Source organism: Microcebus murinus, chromosome 28 (assembly GCF_040939455.1).
Source record: "Microcebus murinus isolate Inina chromosome 28, M.murinus_Inina_mat1.0, whole genome shotgun sequence".
In the NCBI taxonomy this organism is placed as follows: Eukaryota; Metazoa; Chordata; class Mammalia; order Primates; family Cheirogaleidae; genus Microcebus; species Microcebus murinus.
Window position 1 is genome coordinate 14431784 of NC_134131.1, and position 19705 is coordinate 14451488.

The following is a 19705-nucleotide window of genomic DNA, read 5'->3' on the forward strand; positions in this document are numbered from 1 at the left end:
CCTAAAATTAGGTGATGACTTTTAGCTAACTTTTGGTCTGTTTTATAAATTCTTATTAGAAATAGAGCTGATTAACCCAGATATCTGTCTACAGCCTCTTTAGCTGATTTAGATACATAAATTTTATATTTAACGATTATATTTTGAATTGCTGTTCCTAAACCTTTACCTTTTTACCTATAGACATTCTTAAATGCTTATTGTGAATAGGAAATTACATACAGTGTTTGCTGTTAAGAAATTTCTGATAAGCATTTGACCTTGCTATTGTTACAGGATATTGCTGCAGAAAAACCAGTCCCCAAACCACCTCCAGCAAAGCCTTCTAGGCCCCGACCGAAGAGTCGAATTTCTCGGTACAGGACCAGTTCAGCCCAAAGACTAAAGCGTCAGAAGCAGGCCAGTGCACAGCAGGCAGAGTTGTCACAAGCTGCCTTAGAAGAGGGAGGAAATAGCAGTTCAGTGACTCCTGCTGAAGCTGGAAGTATAGACAGTGCGGGAGAAAACAGGCAATTAATAGGGACTGACCCAGCCGTTGTGTCAGTTGCTGGGTCCCACGTCAACCGTGCTGCATCTAAATACCCCAAAACCAAAAAGGTAAGTCACAAATACATTTTTTCGTAAGTCTAGTCTGGCAAGGGCTGGCATAGTAAAATGAGAGAACCTGTAATCCCCAGAAAAAAACTAATCTCAGTATTATTATTGTATTGAACTTTCTAAAATCCTTTGACACAGAAGGCTGAAGCTATCCTACTACCTTTTGCTCCTTTATTTTTAGGCAGAGCTTAAATCACTGATAGCTGGAATTATTCCTCTCTCAGTGGGCATGGAGAGGGTGAAGGAAGGTATCCTTGTGTTCTGACCACCCAATTCATACTTACGCAGCTGCTGCATCTCCTTCTGTGCTAGTTTCTAGATGAGGTTTGTCTTTGTGGATTGTACTGCTGCCTCTGGCTTTATAGACATATACAGCATCAACTAACACTCTTTCGTTTGTCTGTCTGTTTACCTTAGTATCTAGTTACAGAATGGTTGAACGACAAAGCAGAGAAGCAGGAGTGCCCTGTTGAGTGCCCTTTACGTATCACCACGGACCCGACCGTGTTGGCAACCACCCTGAACATGCTGCCGGGTCTCATCCATTCCCCACTAATTTGCACCACCCCCAAACACTACATTCGCTTCGGCTCACCCTTTATCCCTGAGAGGCGTCGAAGGCCCCTTCTGCCTGATGGCACATTCAGCTCCTGTAAAAAGGTATGTCTGTTTATGTCTTTTGTTTTGTTTTGTTTTTTTACTTAGGGTGCCTATAACTGCGACACATCTAACGCATTCTCTAGGTAGTCACTTTGCCCATGTGAGTTTATAGTGAGCTAGTTGTTCAGCCATGAGTACTGCTGCATCACAAGTCAGTGGCACTAAGGTGAAATGCATGTAGTGCATTGTCGATGCTCAATTTGTGAGTGTTCACTATTGTCTCTTCTGAGAACCCTTGAGGTTCCTGGGTGAGAGCACGCAGCAGTTGATAACCGGGTAGGGAGGGCATGTTTTCGCGTGTGCTTTTGTGGTGTTCATTAGCGTGTCCATTTGTGATTGTTGTGTGAGGTTGGGCCCCAGTTCCTCGAGAGCACTGTTCCATAAGTAAAAAATTACCAAATTGTGTTTTGAATTCTACTACTTGAAGGAAATTAGAAGAAAAATCCTGTTGTAGCTGACACAGTTCCTGTTCCTTGATCAAATGACAAGTTGGACTATTTATTCCCTAGAGAATTTGGAAACTACTGTGTAAAAAGACTCTCTCCCTTTCTTTCTGCCTCTCTCTCCTTTCTCTAATTACTTACTGTTTTTGGATCTAGTGGCAGTGTAGTACCGTTTGGTGGTTGCTTGTTTTTGGAATGTTCTTTCTCAATTCCCAGAAGCCCTGCATATTTTCCAAAGGTGTCTCTCAGGAGTAGATCCCTCCCTCAGATTCATAATGTTGTTTCCCTGTTTCTAGAACTGTAGGACACGCTTTCATTTGGTCTTCCTTTAAGGCAGAGTCTGTTCCCTGGAACACCCTTTTCTCTTATCCTCAGATCTGGATTCAGGCTGCCTTCCTCAATGTCTGCCATTGCCCTCCTCCACTGGCATCACGTACATGAGGATGCTGCATGTAGATTATTTGATGTGATGAAGTCTCCAGCTCCAGGCAGGTCTTCCCTGACTCCTCCAAATTTAAAGCTTTCTCTTTCCCCAAAGAACAGAAATTATTTTGGTGGGGGAGGGGGGCATGAAAAAGATGAGCCACAGTGGTGTGGGATATGGAGGGGAGGAGGGCAACAGGAGCCTGTGCAAAAAGCAAGGGCACTACTGAGTGAGCAGAAAGTCATTCCTAATTGCACATCTTTCCTAAGTATTTGAGTCACTCACTGGTTTGTTCAAGGAAACTCCCAAGTGTAAGAAATCCTAAAGAGAAATTTGACATGAGATCCTTGCCAAAAGAGTTTGTAAATAATGCAATGACATGAATAACTTCAGGTGTCAGAAATAAAAACAAAGACAACTTAATTTAAAAAGAAAGACTAGAAAATTTCTGAAAAGCTGTTTTCTATAGGAAGTTTGCCTAGGTAATGAAGGAGAGTTGGGTCTCTGGAGGTACTTTCTTTTACCAAGTCAGTTAGAAAGACTGGTTTTTCTTAGATCTTAGAGATTATCTCAGAAGACGAAAAATTGTTTGCCATGTAATAAGTATGATTAACTTTCTGTAATAATTGGAGAACTGATCTTACTATAATTAGCATTGCACAGTCCCTCATTAAGAGTAACATCTGAAAATCTTAACTGCATTTGTGAATATTGTTGAAAATTAGAGAGAGTATAGCTATGGTCTCTAGTCTAAAGGAGGAGACATTAAGAGATGGCTTAAAATATATGAAAGAAGCTTTTTGTTGTTGTTCTCTGTTTAGCTGGACATAGTTTCTAAGGATGTTAACTGTTGAAGTAGCCTATCAAGCCAGATGGTAGAATCTCCTATTTTAGTCCTTTTAGAAGGGTAGGCAGTTGTTTAGTATAGATTAATAGTGACTTATGAGTTGTATATAATACAGACTAGTCTCTAGAAACACCTTCTTGATAATTGTGATGCCGGGTTAGTCTTTCTCTTCCCATCTTGTTTTTCCAACTAACAGAGACATATGAAAACCAAAAATGTGTTTAGGACTGTGACTTCAAATCCAGCAGAAAATTCATTTATTTGAGCTTTTTTTCTTTTTAACCTGGTGGTTTTGTATCTGTAGCTCATCCTTATATTTCCACTAGCAACAGATAGAAATCCTTTTTTTTTTGAGACAGAGTCTCACTTTGTTGCCCAGGCTAGAGTGAGTGCCGTGGCGTCAGCCTAGCTCAGAGCAACCTCAAACTCCTGGACTCAAGCGATCCTCCTCCTCAGCCTCCCGAGAAGCTGGGACTATAGTCATGCGCCACCATGCCCGGCTAATTTTTTCTATATTTATTTTTAGTTGGTCAATTAATTTCTCTCTATTTTTGGTAGAGACGGGGTCTCGCTCAGGCTGGTTTCAAACTCCTGACCTTGAGCAATCCGCCCCACCTTGGCCTCCCAGAGTGCTAGGATTACAGGCGTGAGCCACCGAGGCCAGCTAGAAATCCCTTTTAACTCAAGTGTGTGTTATAGTCTCCAAATGTATCTGACTATCCTTAATCTTGTTTTATACTGACTCAAGGGCTTTTACCTATATGTGTCATGATGTGTCTTTAGGAGACATTTAGGCTGTGTATACTGGATTATCATAGCAAGACTATTTGATTTAAATTGAGATTTTACTTTAAAATTTTTTTAAGTTTTTTGTTTTTTTTTTAGAGAGTCTCGCTCTGTTGCCTGCACTTAGAGTGCTGTGGTGTCACTGCAACCTCACACTCCTGGCTCAAGCGATCCTCCTGCCTCAGCCTCCCGAGTAGCTGGGACCACAGGCATGCGCCACCATGCCCGGCTCATTTTTTCTATATATTTTTAGTAAGCCAATTAATTTCTTTCTATTTTAGTAGAGACGGGGTCTTGCTCTTGCTCAGGCTGGTTTCAAACTCCTGACCTGAGCGATCTGCCCACCTCTGCCTCCCAGAGTGCTAGGATGACAGGCGTGAGCCACCACACCCGGCCAACAATTGTTTAAGTTTAAATCACTGCTTGTAATGTTTACTGTAAACATACCAAATTGTATTACAAAAGAAGAATGTAGCCATTAGGGCAAAATGGAATTGAATTTTGAATCTTTTAGCTAGAAATCAAAATCGAACTCAGCTTTAGGGGACTGTGGAAGAGTTATTTTTAGATTGGTTAGGAAGGATTCATCTTAGTGCAGGACCTAAGAACGTTTCCATGATTAAACAAAATTGTAATAAAAATCTGAAAATCCCTTGGAGTATAAGTTAAGCAGATAGATGAGAAAAACCACTCTCCAGGGTTCACCACTGGAGAGTGGTTAAACTGGTTAATCCAGTTTAACCACTCTCCATTAGTTAAAACAGTATATTCGTAATAGGCCTACTGTTTAATATCTGATTAAAGGAGGTAAAGACCTAATGAGTTAAAAACAGTATAAATGAAGTTGTATCTGTATATTTGTACTCAGATTCTTAGAGTATTTGACAGAACATTTTATGATATCCCTGGAGTTTCTAAATTAAATCGAGTCACAGTTCTTAAAAAGCATTTTATAGTGTGTCTTTTTAAAGATCTTACTTCAGTTACTATTCTAGAATAGAAGCAGTTATAGGTGGCCAAAAAGCATTTCATTAGTACCCCACCGTGTTCTCTTTAAAGTCACCTTCTAGACATAATGTGTATAGGGGATTTGATGTCCCAGATTTCTTAGAAAACCAACGACTGGTAATGAAGCACTGTGTTTTGCATTGGTATTTCACTGTATAAACTAAAGGGTTATTAATCTGTGTTTCTGTAAACATAGCATTAAAATTAGGTTGGATAAGGACTCACTGAAAACCTGCTCTGCGTCCTGTGCTACAAGCTTTCTTTATATACATTATCTCACTTAACCCTTCACAACAACCCTATGAAGTTGGGGTTATTGGCCTAAATTTGTAGATCCAGAAGGTTTGGTATCTGTTGCCCAAGGTGAGGCAGCCAGTAAGTTGCACAGCCAAGTTTCAACCCATATCTTTTAGATTCCAAAAGCGATGTAACTTCTTTTTCTTTCCCTATAATAATGAGACCCTTTAAAACACTTCTCTCACCCATCTTTGAACCTCCTAAAAAACTTTTGTAGTTCACTTTGATACAGAGTTTCAGAGAAGGGCGAAATGGTCTTATGACATTAATAACTTAAGATAGAATTTGGGCAAGCAGTAGAGATGGGGAGCTCTAACATTAATTTATTATTCATGGGAGAATTAGATCTTGTTCCATACAAAGTAACACAAATATTTGTGTGAGTCCTGAAATACTGTGAAAATCTATAACAGGGCCAGGAGGAATGGGTTTGACCATGTTTGCTGTGTTTAACCTTGTAGCAAACCATGGCAACATCTTATTTCTAGAATGTTCTTGTTGTGGTTTTATATTCCCTTTTTTAGTCATCAGGTCCAGGCTGTAAATTCTTTTATGGGTACATCTACTTAAACCCTGGAAGTATAAAAAATTACTCATTTCTCGGCCGGGCGCGGTGGCTCACGCCTGTCATCCTAGCACTCTGGGAGGCCGAGGCGGGCGGATTGCTCAAGGTCAGGAGTTCAAAACCAGCCTGAGCGAGACCCCGTCTCTACCATAAAAATAGAAAGAAATTAATTGGCCAACTAATATATATATATAAAAATCAGCCGGGCATGGGGGCTTGTGCCTGTAGTCCCAGCTACTCGGGAGGCTGAGGCAGGAGGATCGCTTGAGCCCAGGAGTTTGAGGTTGCTGTGAGCTAGGCTGACGCCACGGCACTCACTCTAGCCTAGGCAAGAAAGCGAGACTCTGTCTCAAAAAAAAAAAAAAATTACTCATTTCTGGGCTCACTGAGCTTTCCTCCATGAGTTCTGTCATCTGCTCTGAAAAGAAAAACTTGTACTAAAGGTGTCTGGAACAGATTTTTTTTTTTTACTACTAGGCCTAATTTTCCTCCATCTATAAAATGACTGTTTTGCACAAGATGACCTCTGCGTTCTCTTCTGTGCTGAGTATCTATGTATGGTTCTGACAACTCGTCTTTACATCAGTATTCTTCTGTATCTAAGAGAATTCATTCTTGGCATTGTTCTGGCTTTTCAGAGACCTGGTCATATCCTAAAATGTTGATGTGATTCAAATGACCACTGAAGTCTCCTGATGCATACTCAGTTCACTCTCATCTCTTCATGTTTACAGTTGTGTTTTTGCTTTCATTTAGCAGGCCACATGACATTTACATGACACAAGATTTTTCTTGGTAAAATTTTCCTGGACTACATCCTACATTTCTGAGAGGGGAAATCTATTAGAATTGCTCTCTTAGGTGAAGAGAATATTTACTTACCTGTAATTAATACATGTTTTCCAAAGGTATAAAATTATAATAATATTTCACCTTTACTTTTCCTATTTGGGGGAGGATCCGACTCAGAAATGATGTTTATCAAAGTTTGATCTGTCTTATGTCAGGGCAGGAAAGCCACAGAGTGTTGGGCAACCTGCATCTATATATCTTAAAAAAACACAACTATGTGTAAAAAAATCTTTCTTTCACAGGATGCATAATCTTACGGGCTGGCCTACATTTATTTCTCTTCGATTTAGGTCTTAATCTTTACTACCAGAAATATATGACTAATTAGAGAGGGCTTCTTTTTTATTTTTCCCTTTTTTGATTTCTGTAGGTCATTCTGTGATTTGCGTTATTTGTGCGTAATTTAAAGAAACTACTTGATACGGCAGGGAAACCCGTAGGATGTTCCATTTCAGAGTAGACCTTTTAAAAGTCTTTTGGTACCTGTGTTAAAGAGCTGTTATTTCTCATCCAAAATCTTCTGAGAGTCTTTATGACCTCTTCACGTGTCCCAGCACAGGCCAGACAACTCTTAAGAGATCTTTATCCTCCTGCTAGGTGCTTATTTTATGTATTAGTTTTATTTTGTTATGAGAGTATCTCTTAAGTGAATATTAAGGTTTCATCCTTATGTCTTCCCATTTACGCCATCGTAAGCAGTATGAAAAGTTGAATATGAGTCATTTATTATTGATTTGGGGTTTTTTGGTGGTTGTGTTTTTTGTTTTGTTTTTTTATGCAATCTCATTATGTGTAATCCAGATTTTCTCAGTTTTGCCTGGTAGAAGGAGCTGATGGCGTGATGTTCCAATATACTGAAACACAAGACAGTAAAATACTTGACTGTGTGGGACTGAATGAGTGTGTTGGATTGTATCTCTCACAATTGATGTGCATTTAAAATAGGTGTACTAAATAGTTTTAAGTAGTTATTGATAATTCCCTGGTTCTTTTCCCATTATAGCGCTGGATAAAACAAGCCTTGGAAGAAGGGATGACTCAAACTTCATCTGTACCCCAAGAGACTAGAACTCAGCACCTATACCAAAGTAATGAGAATAGTAGCTCTTCTAGTATCTGCAAAGACAATGCAGGTACGTATCTAAAACCTTTCTGAATACATGACTGATGATTGTTTCAGATCCACATAAAAAATTTCAGTATGAATACTGATAAAAAAGAGAAATAGCATGTTCTCTAAATAGTTACTTTACATCTGTCTTTACAGAAGAAGAGAGAGATCTCAAGTCAGGGATCAGTTTTCCCAGGACGACAAAGAAGGAACTAGACAGTATACAGATAACAGCAGAAATGGTTATAAAAAGGTTAGATACATTTAAAGTAGTAAGTTTAGGAAATTTATATCCATATTGATAATGGGGGGGAAGGCAAGAAAGTGATGGAACACTATATCAGGAAAGACTCTAAATTCTGATTGAGTTTGGTGAAGCGTGGTTTGAGGGGCCAAGGGATGAATGAAGTAAATGAAAAATTACTATTAATTGTTTTTAAAAGGATGCACAGTTAGTGTAAAATTTTTTAAAAGATACAGCTTTAAATCCAGTATAAGGTTCTTTGTGTATTTTTAAAGTAGATGGCCATGAAAAATCATCTGGTTCATTGCTTTTCACAGTGACTTTCAGGGAATCTAATTGAAAGCATTGGTGCATTAACTTATGTTACCTTCTTACTTTGGGACAGTCTTTTTACCAAAGTTTCTCCTGAAAATATCAGCATAATTGAAAGGTTCTGTGTTATTTTTGTAAGTTTATCTCTAAATCAGTTTTTTAAATATTACACAATCAAAATAAAATCTAAAATAAAGTACTAAAGCTCATGTAATGCTATAGCTAATATGATAATATTTCAGATTTTCATAAAAACCACTTCATTGTTCTCATTCATCAACTTGCTGAGTAAATATTAGAAACTTAAATTTATTTTTATTAGTAATGTCTGCTTTTTATTAAAATTCTGACTTTATTTAGAAAAAAGTGAGCCTACCATTTTTTAAATTATTGACTTAGTTTATTCTTCTGTCTCCAGATTGGATTTTGCCTTATAAATTATCTAAAAGAAATGATACCATTTATTTAAAATATTTTGTTCTGGTGTTTGTCAAAGATTAGGGAGATTATTTGATTTGATTTGATTGATTGATTGATTGATTGAGACAGAGTCTCACTCTGTTGCCTGGGCTAGAGACCTAGAGTGCCGTGGCGTCAGCCTCACCCACAGCAACCTCCAACTCCTGGGCTCAAGCGATCCTCCTGCCTCAGCCTCCCGAGAAGCTGGGACTACAGGCATGCGCCACCATGCCCAGCTAATATTTTATATATTTTTTTCTTTTTTTTTTTTAGTTGTCTGGCTAATTTCTTTTTATTTTTTTTTTAGTAGAGATGGGGTCTCACTCTTGCTCAGGCTGAGCTCAAATGACCCTCCCACTTCGGCCTCCCAGAATGTGAGCCACCACGCCCAGCCAAATTAGGGAGATTTAGTCAAACAAGATTAATATAAAGAAATCTTGGTGCCAGATTTCAATTAATGCTATCAATTTATTGGCAGCTTTTAAAGTGTGATGAGAATATAACTTAGCTCAAATAGATTACCATGTGGCTCTCTCTCTCTTGCTCTCACTCTCGTTATGTATGTGTGTCGTTAAGGTTGGGAACAGGAGATTGTATAAGTGATACATGTCCTGACTAGCAAACACTTGTAGGAAAAATGCCTTTGTTGTTGCATGCCCTGGCTGGAATGGAATTACGACTGTTAGTCTCCACCCTTTATTTTTGAGCATCTACTGTAGTCTGTAGCAGTGAGAAACATTCACGACACCCCTTGTCCTTAAGGAGCAACGTAACAGAAAGAAAATACTTATTTTGACAATCAAGCAGTAGACAAATGAGTGAATCATTGCTACAAGTTAGCATAAATCCTGAGGAATTCTTTTTGTTTATTGGTTTTGTTTTGTTTTCTTAAGAATGCCAAGAAGATGTAAATCAAGAAATGGGGGGGGGTGTTGGTATTGTAGGAAGAATCAAATGGGATTGAGTAATGTATATAAGATGATCAGTATGATAGTAGACCCATAATAGGAAATATTACTATTACTTTTGTACACAGAATATTCTTTCTTATCATGTATTTATGGATACTATGTACGTTAAAGTTCTGAATTCATAAAAGCTAAAATTGTATAGAAACAATGTATTATGGCCAGGAACGGTGGCTCACGCCTATAATCCTAGCACTGTGGGAGGCCGAGGCATCGGATTGCTCGAGGTCAGGAGTTCGAAACCAGCCTGAGCAAGAGCGAGACCGTCTCTACTATTTTTTTTTAGTAGAGATGGGGTCTCACTCTTGCTCAGGCTGAGCTCAAATGACCTTCCCACTTCGGCCTCCCAGAGTGTGAGCCACCACGCCCAGCCAAATTAGGGAGATTTAGTCAAACAAGATTAATATAAAGAAATTTGGTGCCAGATTTCAATTAATGCTATCAATTTATTGGCAGCTTTTAAAGTGTGGCCAACTAATGTATATATAGAAAAAATTAGCCAGGCATGGTGGCACATGCCTGTAGTCTCAGCTACTTGGGAGGGTGAGGCAGGAGGATCGCTTGAGCCCAGGAGTGTGAGGTTGCTGTGAGCTAGGATGACGCCACGGCACTCACTCTAGCCTGGGCAACAGAGTGAGACTGTGTCTCAAAAAAAAAAAAATAGAAGAATATTAGAAGAATAATATGCTGTGAACAAATAAAGTTTCTCCTAGGAATATAAGGATGGTTTCATATTTAAAAACTATTAATATAATTCATTTGTGAGCAGGTCAGTTGTCAGAGATGTAATAATATAGTGACTGTTATAAATTTAATAATAAAATAACATAGTTTTTAAAATCTCTATCTGAAAACAATTGCAAATTATCATATATCATTGTGAAAACTGGTTAAACCTTAAAATGTATTATCGAAGTGTTTCTCTGTTACCATTATTATTTAACATATTCTGGAATTGTTAGCCAAAATGATTACCCAAAAAACTTAGATATTCAAGTACCAGCAAAGAAGGTATGTGTTATCGTGTCCAAATATTATAATACGATCATCTACCAAGAAAAGCCAAGAGAATTAATTGCAAAACTGGTAGGGATCAGTAAAGTAGCTGGATATAAAAACAAATATATAGACATTTTATTATGTTAGCATGTAGATAACCTAGTAAGAGAAGTATGTTCTATTCACAATAGTAACAAAAAGTAGAGAACACTGGAGAGTAAACCTGATTGTTTATTTTTATTTATTTATTTGAGACAGTCTTACTCTGTTGCCCAGGCTAGAGTGAGTGCCGTGGCGTCAGCATAGCTCACAGCAACCTCAAATTCCTAGGCTCAAGGGATCTCTGCCTCAGCCTCCCGAGTAACTGGGACTACAGGCATGTGCCACCTTGCCCGGCTAATTTTTTTCTACATGTTTTTAGTTGTCCAGCTGATGTTCTATTTTTAGTAGAGACAGGGTCTCGCTCTTGCTCAGGCTGGTATCAAACTCCTGAGCTCTCAAGCATTCCTCCGGCCTTGGCCTCCCAGAGTGCTAGGATTACAAGCATGAGCTACCTTGCCCGGCCCTAAACCATATTATTTATAACTGTGGTACATTTACATGAAGAGGGACATGATCAAAGCTTGAGTAACTGAAAGATCATGCCACATTCCTGAGTGAGAATGTTCCCCAGATTACTCCTGAATTGTGTATAACACCATTTAAAACCCTAACTTTTTTTTTTTTGGTAGTGTGAATATGGTTGATGAATTGTTTCTACAACAGTTTGTTGCTAGAATAGTCAAAATATTTTGGAGAACTAAAGTAGAATAACTGGAATTGCTCTAACAGTTTTACTAAAAAGTGTATGAATACTGATTCCATGTTGGACAGTAAGTGGACAGAATTACATTCAGAAATAAACCCAGGAGGCCTGGCCCGGTGGCTCATGCCTGTAATCCTAGCACTCTGGGAGGCCAAGGTGGGAGGATGCTTGAACTCAGTTTGAGACCAGCCTGAGCAAGAGTGAGACCCCGTCTCTAACATAAATGGAAAAAAATTGGCCAAACAATTAAAAATAGAAAAAAATTAGCCGGGCTCAGTGGCATGTGCCTGTAGTCCCAGCTACCCGGGAGGCTGAGGCAGGAGGATCACTTGAGGCCAGGAGTCTAAGGTTGCTGTGAGCTAGGCTGATGCCACGGCACTCTAGCCCAGGCAACAGAGTAAGACTGTCTCAAAAAAAGAAAAGAAAGAAACCCAGTATGTGTAAGAATCTAATAGGATAAATATGGTATTTCAAATCAATGGGGAAATTATAATACTACAATTACAAAGGGGTTTGGAAGAGGGTGTTAGGCCAGCTATTTGGCATGGAAAAAGGGTAGAATAAGCCGGGCGCGGTGGCTCACGCCTGTAATCCTAGCACTCTGGGAGGCTGAGGCGGGCGGATTGCTCGAGGTCAGGAGTTCGAAACCAGCCTGAGCAAGAGCGAGACCCCCGTCTCTACTAAAATAGAAAGAAATTAATTGGCCAAACTAATATATATATAAAATTAGCCGGGCATGGTGGCGCATGCCTGTAGTCCCAGCTACTCGGGAGGCTGAGGCAGCAGGATTGCTTGAGCCCAGGAGTTTGAGGTTGCTGTGAGCTAGGCTGATGCCACGGCACTCACTCTAGCCTGGGCAACAAGCGAGACTCTGTCTCAAAAAAATAAAAAATAAATAAAAAAATAAGAAAAAAGAAAAAAAGAAAAAAAAAAAGAAAAAGGGTAGAATAATCACTACCTCATACTAAAGTATGTTCTGTTTGAATCAAAATGTAAATTACAAAATTAAACAGGGATATAAAGGGAAAGTAGCCTGGCATTTTTATAGTCTCAGGGTAGGGTAGCAAAAACATGATACCAGAGGCAGAAAATAAAGGAATATGATTGGTCCATCTAACTAAATAAAAATATAAAACATTGTATAGCAGTGACTTGTAAATAAAATTGAAGGACAGCAAACTAGGAAAATATAGTTGTAACATTTTTGACAAAGGGTCACCGTTTTTTTTTTTAATTTAAAGAACTCTTACAAATCAAGAAAAAGATTAATACCCCAGTAGAATGCAGGCTGAAGAACAGGCAGTTCTCACAAGAATAAGTATATAGTTAGCATATGTAGACATTCTTTTGATTTAACAGTTGTACATTGTACCCATTTGTCCTAACATACTGAAACAAGTGCAGAAACATATAGAACAAAATTAATGACCATTGGGATATATTTATAGTAACGAAAAGTGAAAAATACTGAAATTGGTTAAATTTTATGATGTCATCGGCCTTTAAAAACTGAATTGTATTTTTCTATGATTGTCTTAAAGATATTTTTACCATGTATTTCTGAGCGAAAATAGTTACTGAGCAGTGCGGGTGAGGAAGGAATCATTGAGGCCACATCAAGAGAGACATCTGGGCCACACGCAATGGCTCATACCTATAATTCTGGCACTTTCAGAGGCAGAAAGTGGGAGGATTGCTTGAGGCCAGGAGTTCAAGACCCGCCTGGGCAACATAGCCCCTGTCTCTATAAAAAAAAAAATTAGAAAAATTAGCCGGGTATTGTGGTACATACCTATAGTCTCAGCTATACTCAAGAAGCTGAAGTGGTAGGGTCCTTTGAGCCTAGGAGTTTGAGATTGCAGTGAGCTATGATCATGCCACTGCACTCCAGCCTGGGTGACAGAGCCCAACCCCTGTATCAAAAAAAAAAAGAACATCTGCATAAAAATACACCATGATATCAGCAGTGCATTTATTTGTAGATATGATTTCAAGTTTGTGTGTTTATATAATCTTGGGAATTACTTGAGTAAAAGTAAGGAAAAACAATAAATGATGGATAGATTTGACTACATAAAATTTGATAGCTATGTAAAAAATAAAATAGCATTTGAAAAAGAAGGCAAATGTGGCCGGGAGCGTAGCTCACACCTATAATCCTAGCACTCTGGGAGGCTGAGGCAGGCGGATTGCTCAAGGTCAGGAGTTCAAAACCAGCCTGAGCAAGAGCCAGACGCTGTCTCTACTATAAATAGAAACAAGTTAATTGGCCAACTAAAAAAATATATATATATAGAAAAAAGTAGCCGGGCATGGTGGCACATGCCTTAGTCTCAGCTACTTGGGAGGCTGAGGCAGGAGGATTGCTTGAGCCCAAGAGTTTGAGGTTGCTGTTAGCTAGGCTGACACCACGGCACTCACTCTAGCCTAGGCAACAAAGTGAGACTCTGTCTCAAAAAAAGAAAAAGAAGGCAAATGATTTGGCCCGTAACCTTTACAAGGGCAGATGTCTGTTTTGTTGAATGCAGCATCATGATAAATACTCAGTAAATAAATGTTAGGTGAACGCCATGTACATTGACTTGCAGGTGGCACTTTTCATCTCTTACCTTCTAACTTTTTTGCCATAAACTTCATCAATTACGTAATTGACTTTAGCAGTTACAGTGCTGGACCTAGCAGTGCAGTGGGCTTCTAACACAGTGTTTACCACCCTTTTTGGCACCAGGGACCATTTTCGTGGAAGGCAGTTTTTCCACAGGGCAGAGCAGGTTAGGGAATGGTTTCAGAATGACTCGAGCACGTTACATTTATTGTGTACTTTATTGTTATTACATGTAATATATAATGAAGTAATTATACAACTCACCATAGGTTGGGGGCCCCTGTTCTAAAAGATTCATTGTTTAAGACCCTTGAAATATACAAAAGTTATTCTGAATATAAGCCATGAATTACATGTTTGTTTGTTTTTATACCTAGGCACTTTTAAAAGGAGGAAAGAAAATTTAGTACTTGGAACAAAAGGAAAATGTGAATATACTTCCAGATTTCCTAGATTAGGAAAATAAAAAAATTCTGAGATACCAGAAAGTAAAATATACATGTCCAGTAGTTTTTGCATTCATTCTTCCCTCTCTCCAATTAAACATCTACTGCCTGAGTTCAGTGCCTCCTAACTCTTCCTGAAAATGTAACTCTGATCGTGACCTACTGACCCAGAACTTTTCCTTGAGGGCCTGGGATGCAAGTGCAATCCTTTCCCTAAGCCTTGGGGTATTCTCTAACCTAGTGTTAAGAATGTCCAGCGAGTGAGATTACCTAGTCTTTATCTTTTCACACATCAAATTTCTCACCTTTAACATGCAGTTAATGATAATAGTGTTCAATTAGTAGAATTTTTCAAATTAAATCAGATATTTCACATAAAGCATGCAGTACAATGCCTGGTATATAATAATCACTTAGGAATTGTAGCTGTTTTTACTAACACTAGGAATATGATCACCTCTCTTGATCATACTAATATTAAACACGTCTCACGTTTTCTCTATTTCTTAGAATTTGTAAGCCCCTCGAAAATAGAGTATATAATAACCATTCCCCCACTCATACCTAGTTCAGTGGTTTCCATATAGTGGGCATTAAGTAAATAAATGTCATTTTGACTGTAAATGAATAAAAGCATATTCTTCCTCTGAGAATCGAGTGAGATAGGTACTTTGGTTTGACTGGTCACTAAAATATAGTGTAGTAACTTGGTTTTTTGGTTTTTTTTTTAAGTGAATCTAAGAAGTATAGAAAGTAGGATTATTCTAATCAGAAGAGAAGTACCAGCCTAGGTTTTTTTTTAAATGGTTGGGAGAATTTTTTATAAAAATTATGTCACACTTTTCAGTACTCTAACACCAGGGGTTAGGTATAGATCAGGGAACTGTGTACTGTAGAAATATACAAAGAGCCGCTGCAGAGGAGCACAAATACATAAGAAGATTAAAGGGAATTAGCGCCCCAGTAGCTTTAGTCGGTGGTGTGGCAATTAAGTAGAGGGTGATTTTAATGAAGTAACAAAGATCTAAGATTCTTGGAGATTCTATGTAAAAGAAATTTATATTTTGCACTGAAAGAGATTAAATTAATAGCTCTAGGGATAGTCACTAGAATTGTTAGATTCATCTGGAGTTTCTCCAGATATAGTATTTTGGGAGATATCAAGTATTTTGAGAATTATTTTAAGTGTGGTAATTAAAGAATTCCCCTTGGGCTTTCGGTTTGATCAGAGGACATAATTTAGTGGGATGAGGCCAAAGAGGAGTTTAAGAGCTGTTGTAGGTTAGAGATTAGTGACTTTAGTACAGAGCCTCCCATTAAGGTGTGGTTTCAAATTCTCATCCAAGCTTTGTATTTCACAGACTTGTTGAGCCCATTAAAGAAATGGAAGTCTCGCTATCTGATGGAACAGAATGTCACCAAGTTACTTCGCCCTCTGTCTCCAGTCACGCCACCGCTTCCCAATTCAGGCTCAAAGAGCCCCCAGCTGGCCATACCTGGTCCATCTCACCCAGGAGAAGAGGAATGTCGGAATGGGTACAGCCTCATGTTTTCACCAATCACATCTCTGACTACTGCCAGTCGCTGCAACACTCCTCTCCAGTTTGAGGTGATTTGGGTTTGGTTGTTGGGAGTGCCTGATATGAAAACCATCTTTCGCATCTCCTCATTTCAAATACAGTACCCTTCCAGATGTTTCTTTACTATCTTCCGCCTCCATCTCAGCAGGAGAATGGGAAACTTCAGGGTCGGTGTGGCCTGTTGTCTCGTAGCCTCTCGTCTTGGCAGCCCCTGCACATCCAGAGTAGGAACGGTGCCCCCACAGACCCCGTCCCTCTGTCTTCACGCGTCGCCCGCCAGTCTCCGTGGTTCTAGGTAGCGAGCGCGTCAGAGCTCCACCTTTATCTCCGCTGTGTGCCTTGGTCAAATAGACCTTTCGCTCCCAGTAGTAACTGTTAGCAACACCAGAGGAAGAACTCAGAGTATGCTGATTGATTGTGTCTCTTGTGTCTAGGCCTTTCAATAAGTGACGTGTCTGTCCCGGGTTGTTTGGTATTTTCAGCGTAGCCTCAGTGAACAGAGGTTCGGAACGCATCGGGTTATGGCTCATGGTGATGCGGGTTTTACCTACTCCAGGCTACTTTCCCTCCGTGTTACGATGTGTTAGGAGTGAGAAGTAGACAAGACAATTGCAACATGCATTTTATAAGAGACAAATTATGGCATTCGCTCTTTGAATTAATTTACAAGTATCTGCCTCAGCTCTTTCAAAAAGTGTTTCTGAATCTCTTTAGTATTCAGGTTTGGGTGACAGGTTTGAATATTTAAAAAAAACTCATCTATTGCATGTTGCTTTGAATTGTAATTAAGTTAAATGGATACTCTCTCTTCCTGCTCAGAAGAATTTATTCTGACCACTAAACACTCAGCTCTGCCCAGCTTGTACTTCTCCAGATATGTGTTTAGAGAAAGGGAAACGTTCTAACCAACCTCATCTTCCCAATTCGGTGTTTATGAGAGTGTGAGGATTAAAAATACCTGGATGTTCATACAAGTAACCCAGGAAGAGATAGCTAGCAATGTTGAAAGCAGAGCTGTATTCTGTAGCTGACTCTAGACCGTATTAACTTAGAGTAAACCTCTTTCTGGGTGGAAGGGGAAACCCAGTTAGATTTGATTTTTTTTGTTTGTTTGTTTGTTTTTTGAGACAGAGTCTCACTTTGTTGCCCAGGCTAGAGTGAGTGCCATGGCGTCAGCCTAACTCACAGCAACCTCAAACTCCTGGGCTCAGGCGATCCTCCTGCCTCAGCCTCCCGAGTAGCTGGGACTACAGGCATGTGCCACCATGCCCGGCTAATTTTTTGTATATATATTTTTTAGTTGTCCAATTAATTTCTTTCTATTTTTAGTAGAGACGGGGTCTTGCTCAGGCTGGTTTTGAACTTCTGACCTCGAGCAATCCGCCTGCCTCGGCCTCCCAGAGTGCTAGGATGACAGGCGTGAGCCAGCACGCCCGGCCTAGATTTGATTTTTCTAGGGAAGTTACTCTTTACCTAATTCTTTGGGGCATCCTTTTTAGCAAGATAATAAAGCAGCTGATTCAGGCCTTTCTAACTTGACTTTGTCTACGTGCAGTTGGTTTTTCAGTTAACAACTAGAGCTTTATAGGAAGATGTGAGAGGACTTCTCGCTGGAGGGCAAGAGATCATAACAGTAGAGTTTCCTACTTCAATATAGGTTTTATTATAAATGTGAAATCATAAAAACTAGAAGGTACATACCTTCTCAAACAAGCAGATTCAGCACTCGGTGTATTCCCTGTCCCTTGTAGTGTCTTGGATAACTGCGAAGCACTGTGCTGATACAAGGTTTTTGGTTTTTTTAAATCAGTGACCATCTTAGTGACGCATGGTGTGAGCATAATGTTAGAAGACCATGAGGGAAAGAAAGTATTTGATTAAATAACAACAGGTTCAGTGCACGGTTTTACTTTTATAAATTTAGGATTAAACTAAGGAAATTTAGCCTCTCTCATCCATGAAAAAACAAACTCACCACCCTGACCCATTTTTATCACCATTCTAATGGCTATATACTTTTTCCTGTGTTCTAGTCCAGAGAGGGAGTCTTTTTTTCTATCAAAGACTATGATACATAGAAAAATGTAAAAAAAACCAAAAAACATCATAAGTAAAGACCAGCTTAGTTTAGGAAATGATATTTTTGAAAAGGATAAAAGCATTCAGGAAGAAGGTGAGGTAAGCAGTGGAAGAGAATAAAATTCAGAAGAAAGCATCTAGAAAGAGCAGTGAAAGCAGTATGAGAAGGTCAGGATGAGTTTAGCCTCTCCTCCCCCCACAGCACCCTCCCCTTCTTTCCTGCTCTGAGAGCCGTGCTCCACTCTGCGTTTCGCACACCCCCCCCCCACAGACCACCGACCCTGTCGGATGCAGTTCACTCGCGGCCGAACCCTGCCAAGCTGCCTCATTCCCCAGCACAGCAGAGACCTGCCACCAGGCCACCACTGTCCAAAGTCCACTACATTAGGAACCGTGCCCTTACCTCAGCCCTGGCACCCTGGGTCCTCACCACGCCACCACCATCACTCCACTTCCTTTCATTGACGCCTTTCCATCAGGGGCTCCCTGCTTAGCCCCTCTCTGTTGCGGGAGCACTGCCTCAGGGGAAAGTCCTCCCCACGTGCTGCTTTCTTCGCTGTGCCCAAAAGTACAGTGGATTTTAACCGAGAGAACATTGGTGGGGCTGCTCAAGTCCAATGAGACTATTCCAAGAACCAAACTTAGCCTGTGAGCTAAGGTCCCATCAATCCCATGACTTACTGCTGTCACTCAGCAGGAACTGGCCGTCTCCCCGGCCCTGTTGGCCCCCAGCGTGCTAAGGGTTCTCCCTGGAGCGCACTGGCAGGCCTGAGGCACATAAGAGAATAAGGAAGTGTGACAGTCAGAAGAGGTGTGGGGTGAAGGAACAAGGAAGAGTAAGTGCTATACTTTCATCTAAAATACAAAAAAGTGTAACACTGTAAAATTTCACCAATCTAACTCTTGATATGCGCTTGAGATGTTTACTTATAGCATGAAACATTATAACCAGTTTATCCTTAAATGCTTTCAAAGACACCCGGAAGCATTTTAACAAGTTGTGCTGTCCACCGAGATGAGTTCGTCAACATCTCCACAGTTAAACATCCACTGTGCATTCTTACCTAGTCCCTGCCCCCCGGGAAAGTCGTGGCTAACCTCTGTGCTTGCTTTTATTTTTTGTTTTGTTTTGCTTCTTGCCTTTGAGTAGATGAATAACAAGATGCTTTTCCCTCCTCTAGAACATATCCTCCCCCGAGAGTTCCCCTGCGCATAGGCCTGAGTCCCTGTCACCCGAGGTAGTTATCACACCATCTCAGTCACACGTGGAGGCTGCGAGTGAGTGTGCGTGAGTGCGCTGCCGAGCGTGCGGGATGGGCTGGGGCCCGGCGAGCGGGGTGACGGGCTGGAGGGTGGCCACTCAGTCACGGCGAGTCTTCCTGTGTGACTGTGACTTCGCAGTCGCACGCATGGGGGGAAAAACGAAGTGTGTGTGTGTGTGTGTGTGTGTGTGTGTGTGTGTACGCGGGGTTGGTTTTTGTTGTTTGGGGGAGGGGTGGTTGCTGCTAAGGAATAGCATCTAGATGTCAAGGATAAAGGGTGCTGAATATGCAGTAGAAGCCTTGTTAAAGGGTGATAAATAGGGCCTGTCAGCAAACTGGGACGTTTGCATCAAGAG

The 19705-nt window shown here is 40.1% G+C and overlaps 1 protein-coding gene across 21 annotated transcripts in view; it reads left to right on the top strand.

Moving 5' to 3' along the window:
* The window catches only part of SETD5 (SET domain containing 5), a 79951-nt gene that overhangs the window by 50160 nt on the left and 10086 nt on the right, over positions 1-19705 (top strand). For 14 of the 21 annotated variants that reach the window (XR_012915316.1, XM_075998515.1, XM_075998513.1 and 11 more), the window contains 5 exons: positions 277-597; positions 1015-1257; positions 7483-7612; positions 15790-16037; positions 19269-19325. Coding sequence is in view for 20 of the 21 variants with exons in the window: in XM_075998515.1 (XP_075854630.1) it covers positions 277-597; positions 1015-1257; positions 7483-7612; positions 15790-16037; positions 19269-19325 (999 nt within the window). In the remaining variant the exon portion in view is untranslated. The remainder of the gene's footprint in view (positions 1-276; positions 598-1014; positions 1258-7482; positions 7613-15789; positions 16038-19268; positions 19326-19705) is intronic. The other 7 variants (XM_075998521.1, XM_075998526.1, XM_075998531.1 and 4 more) reach the window with 1 other exon arrangement.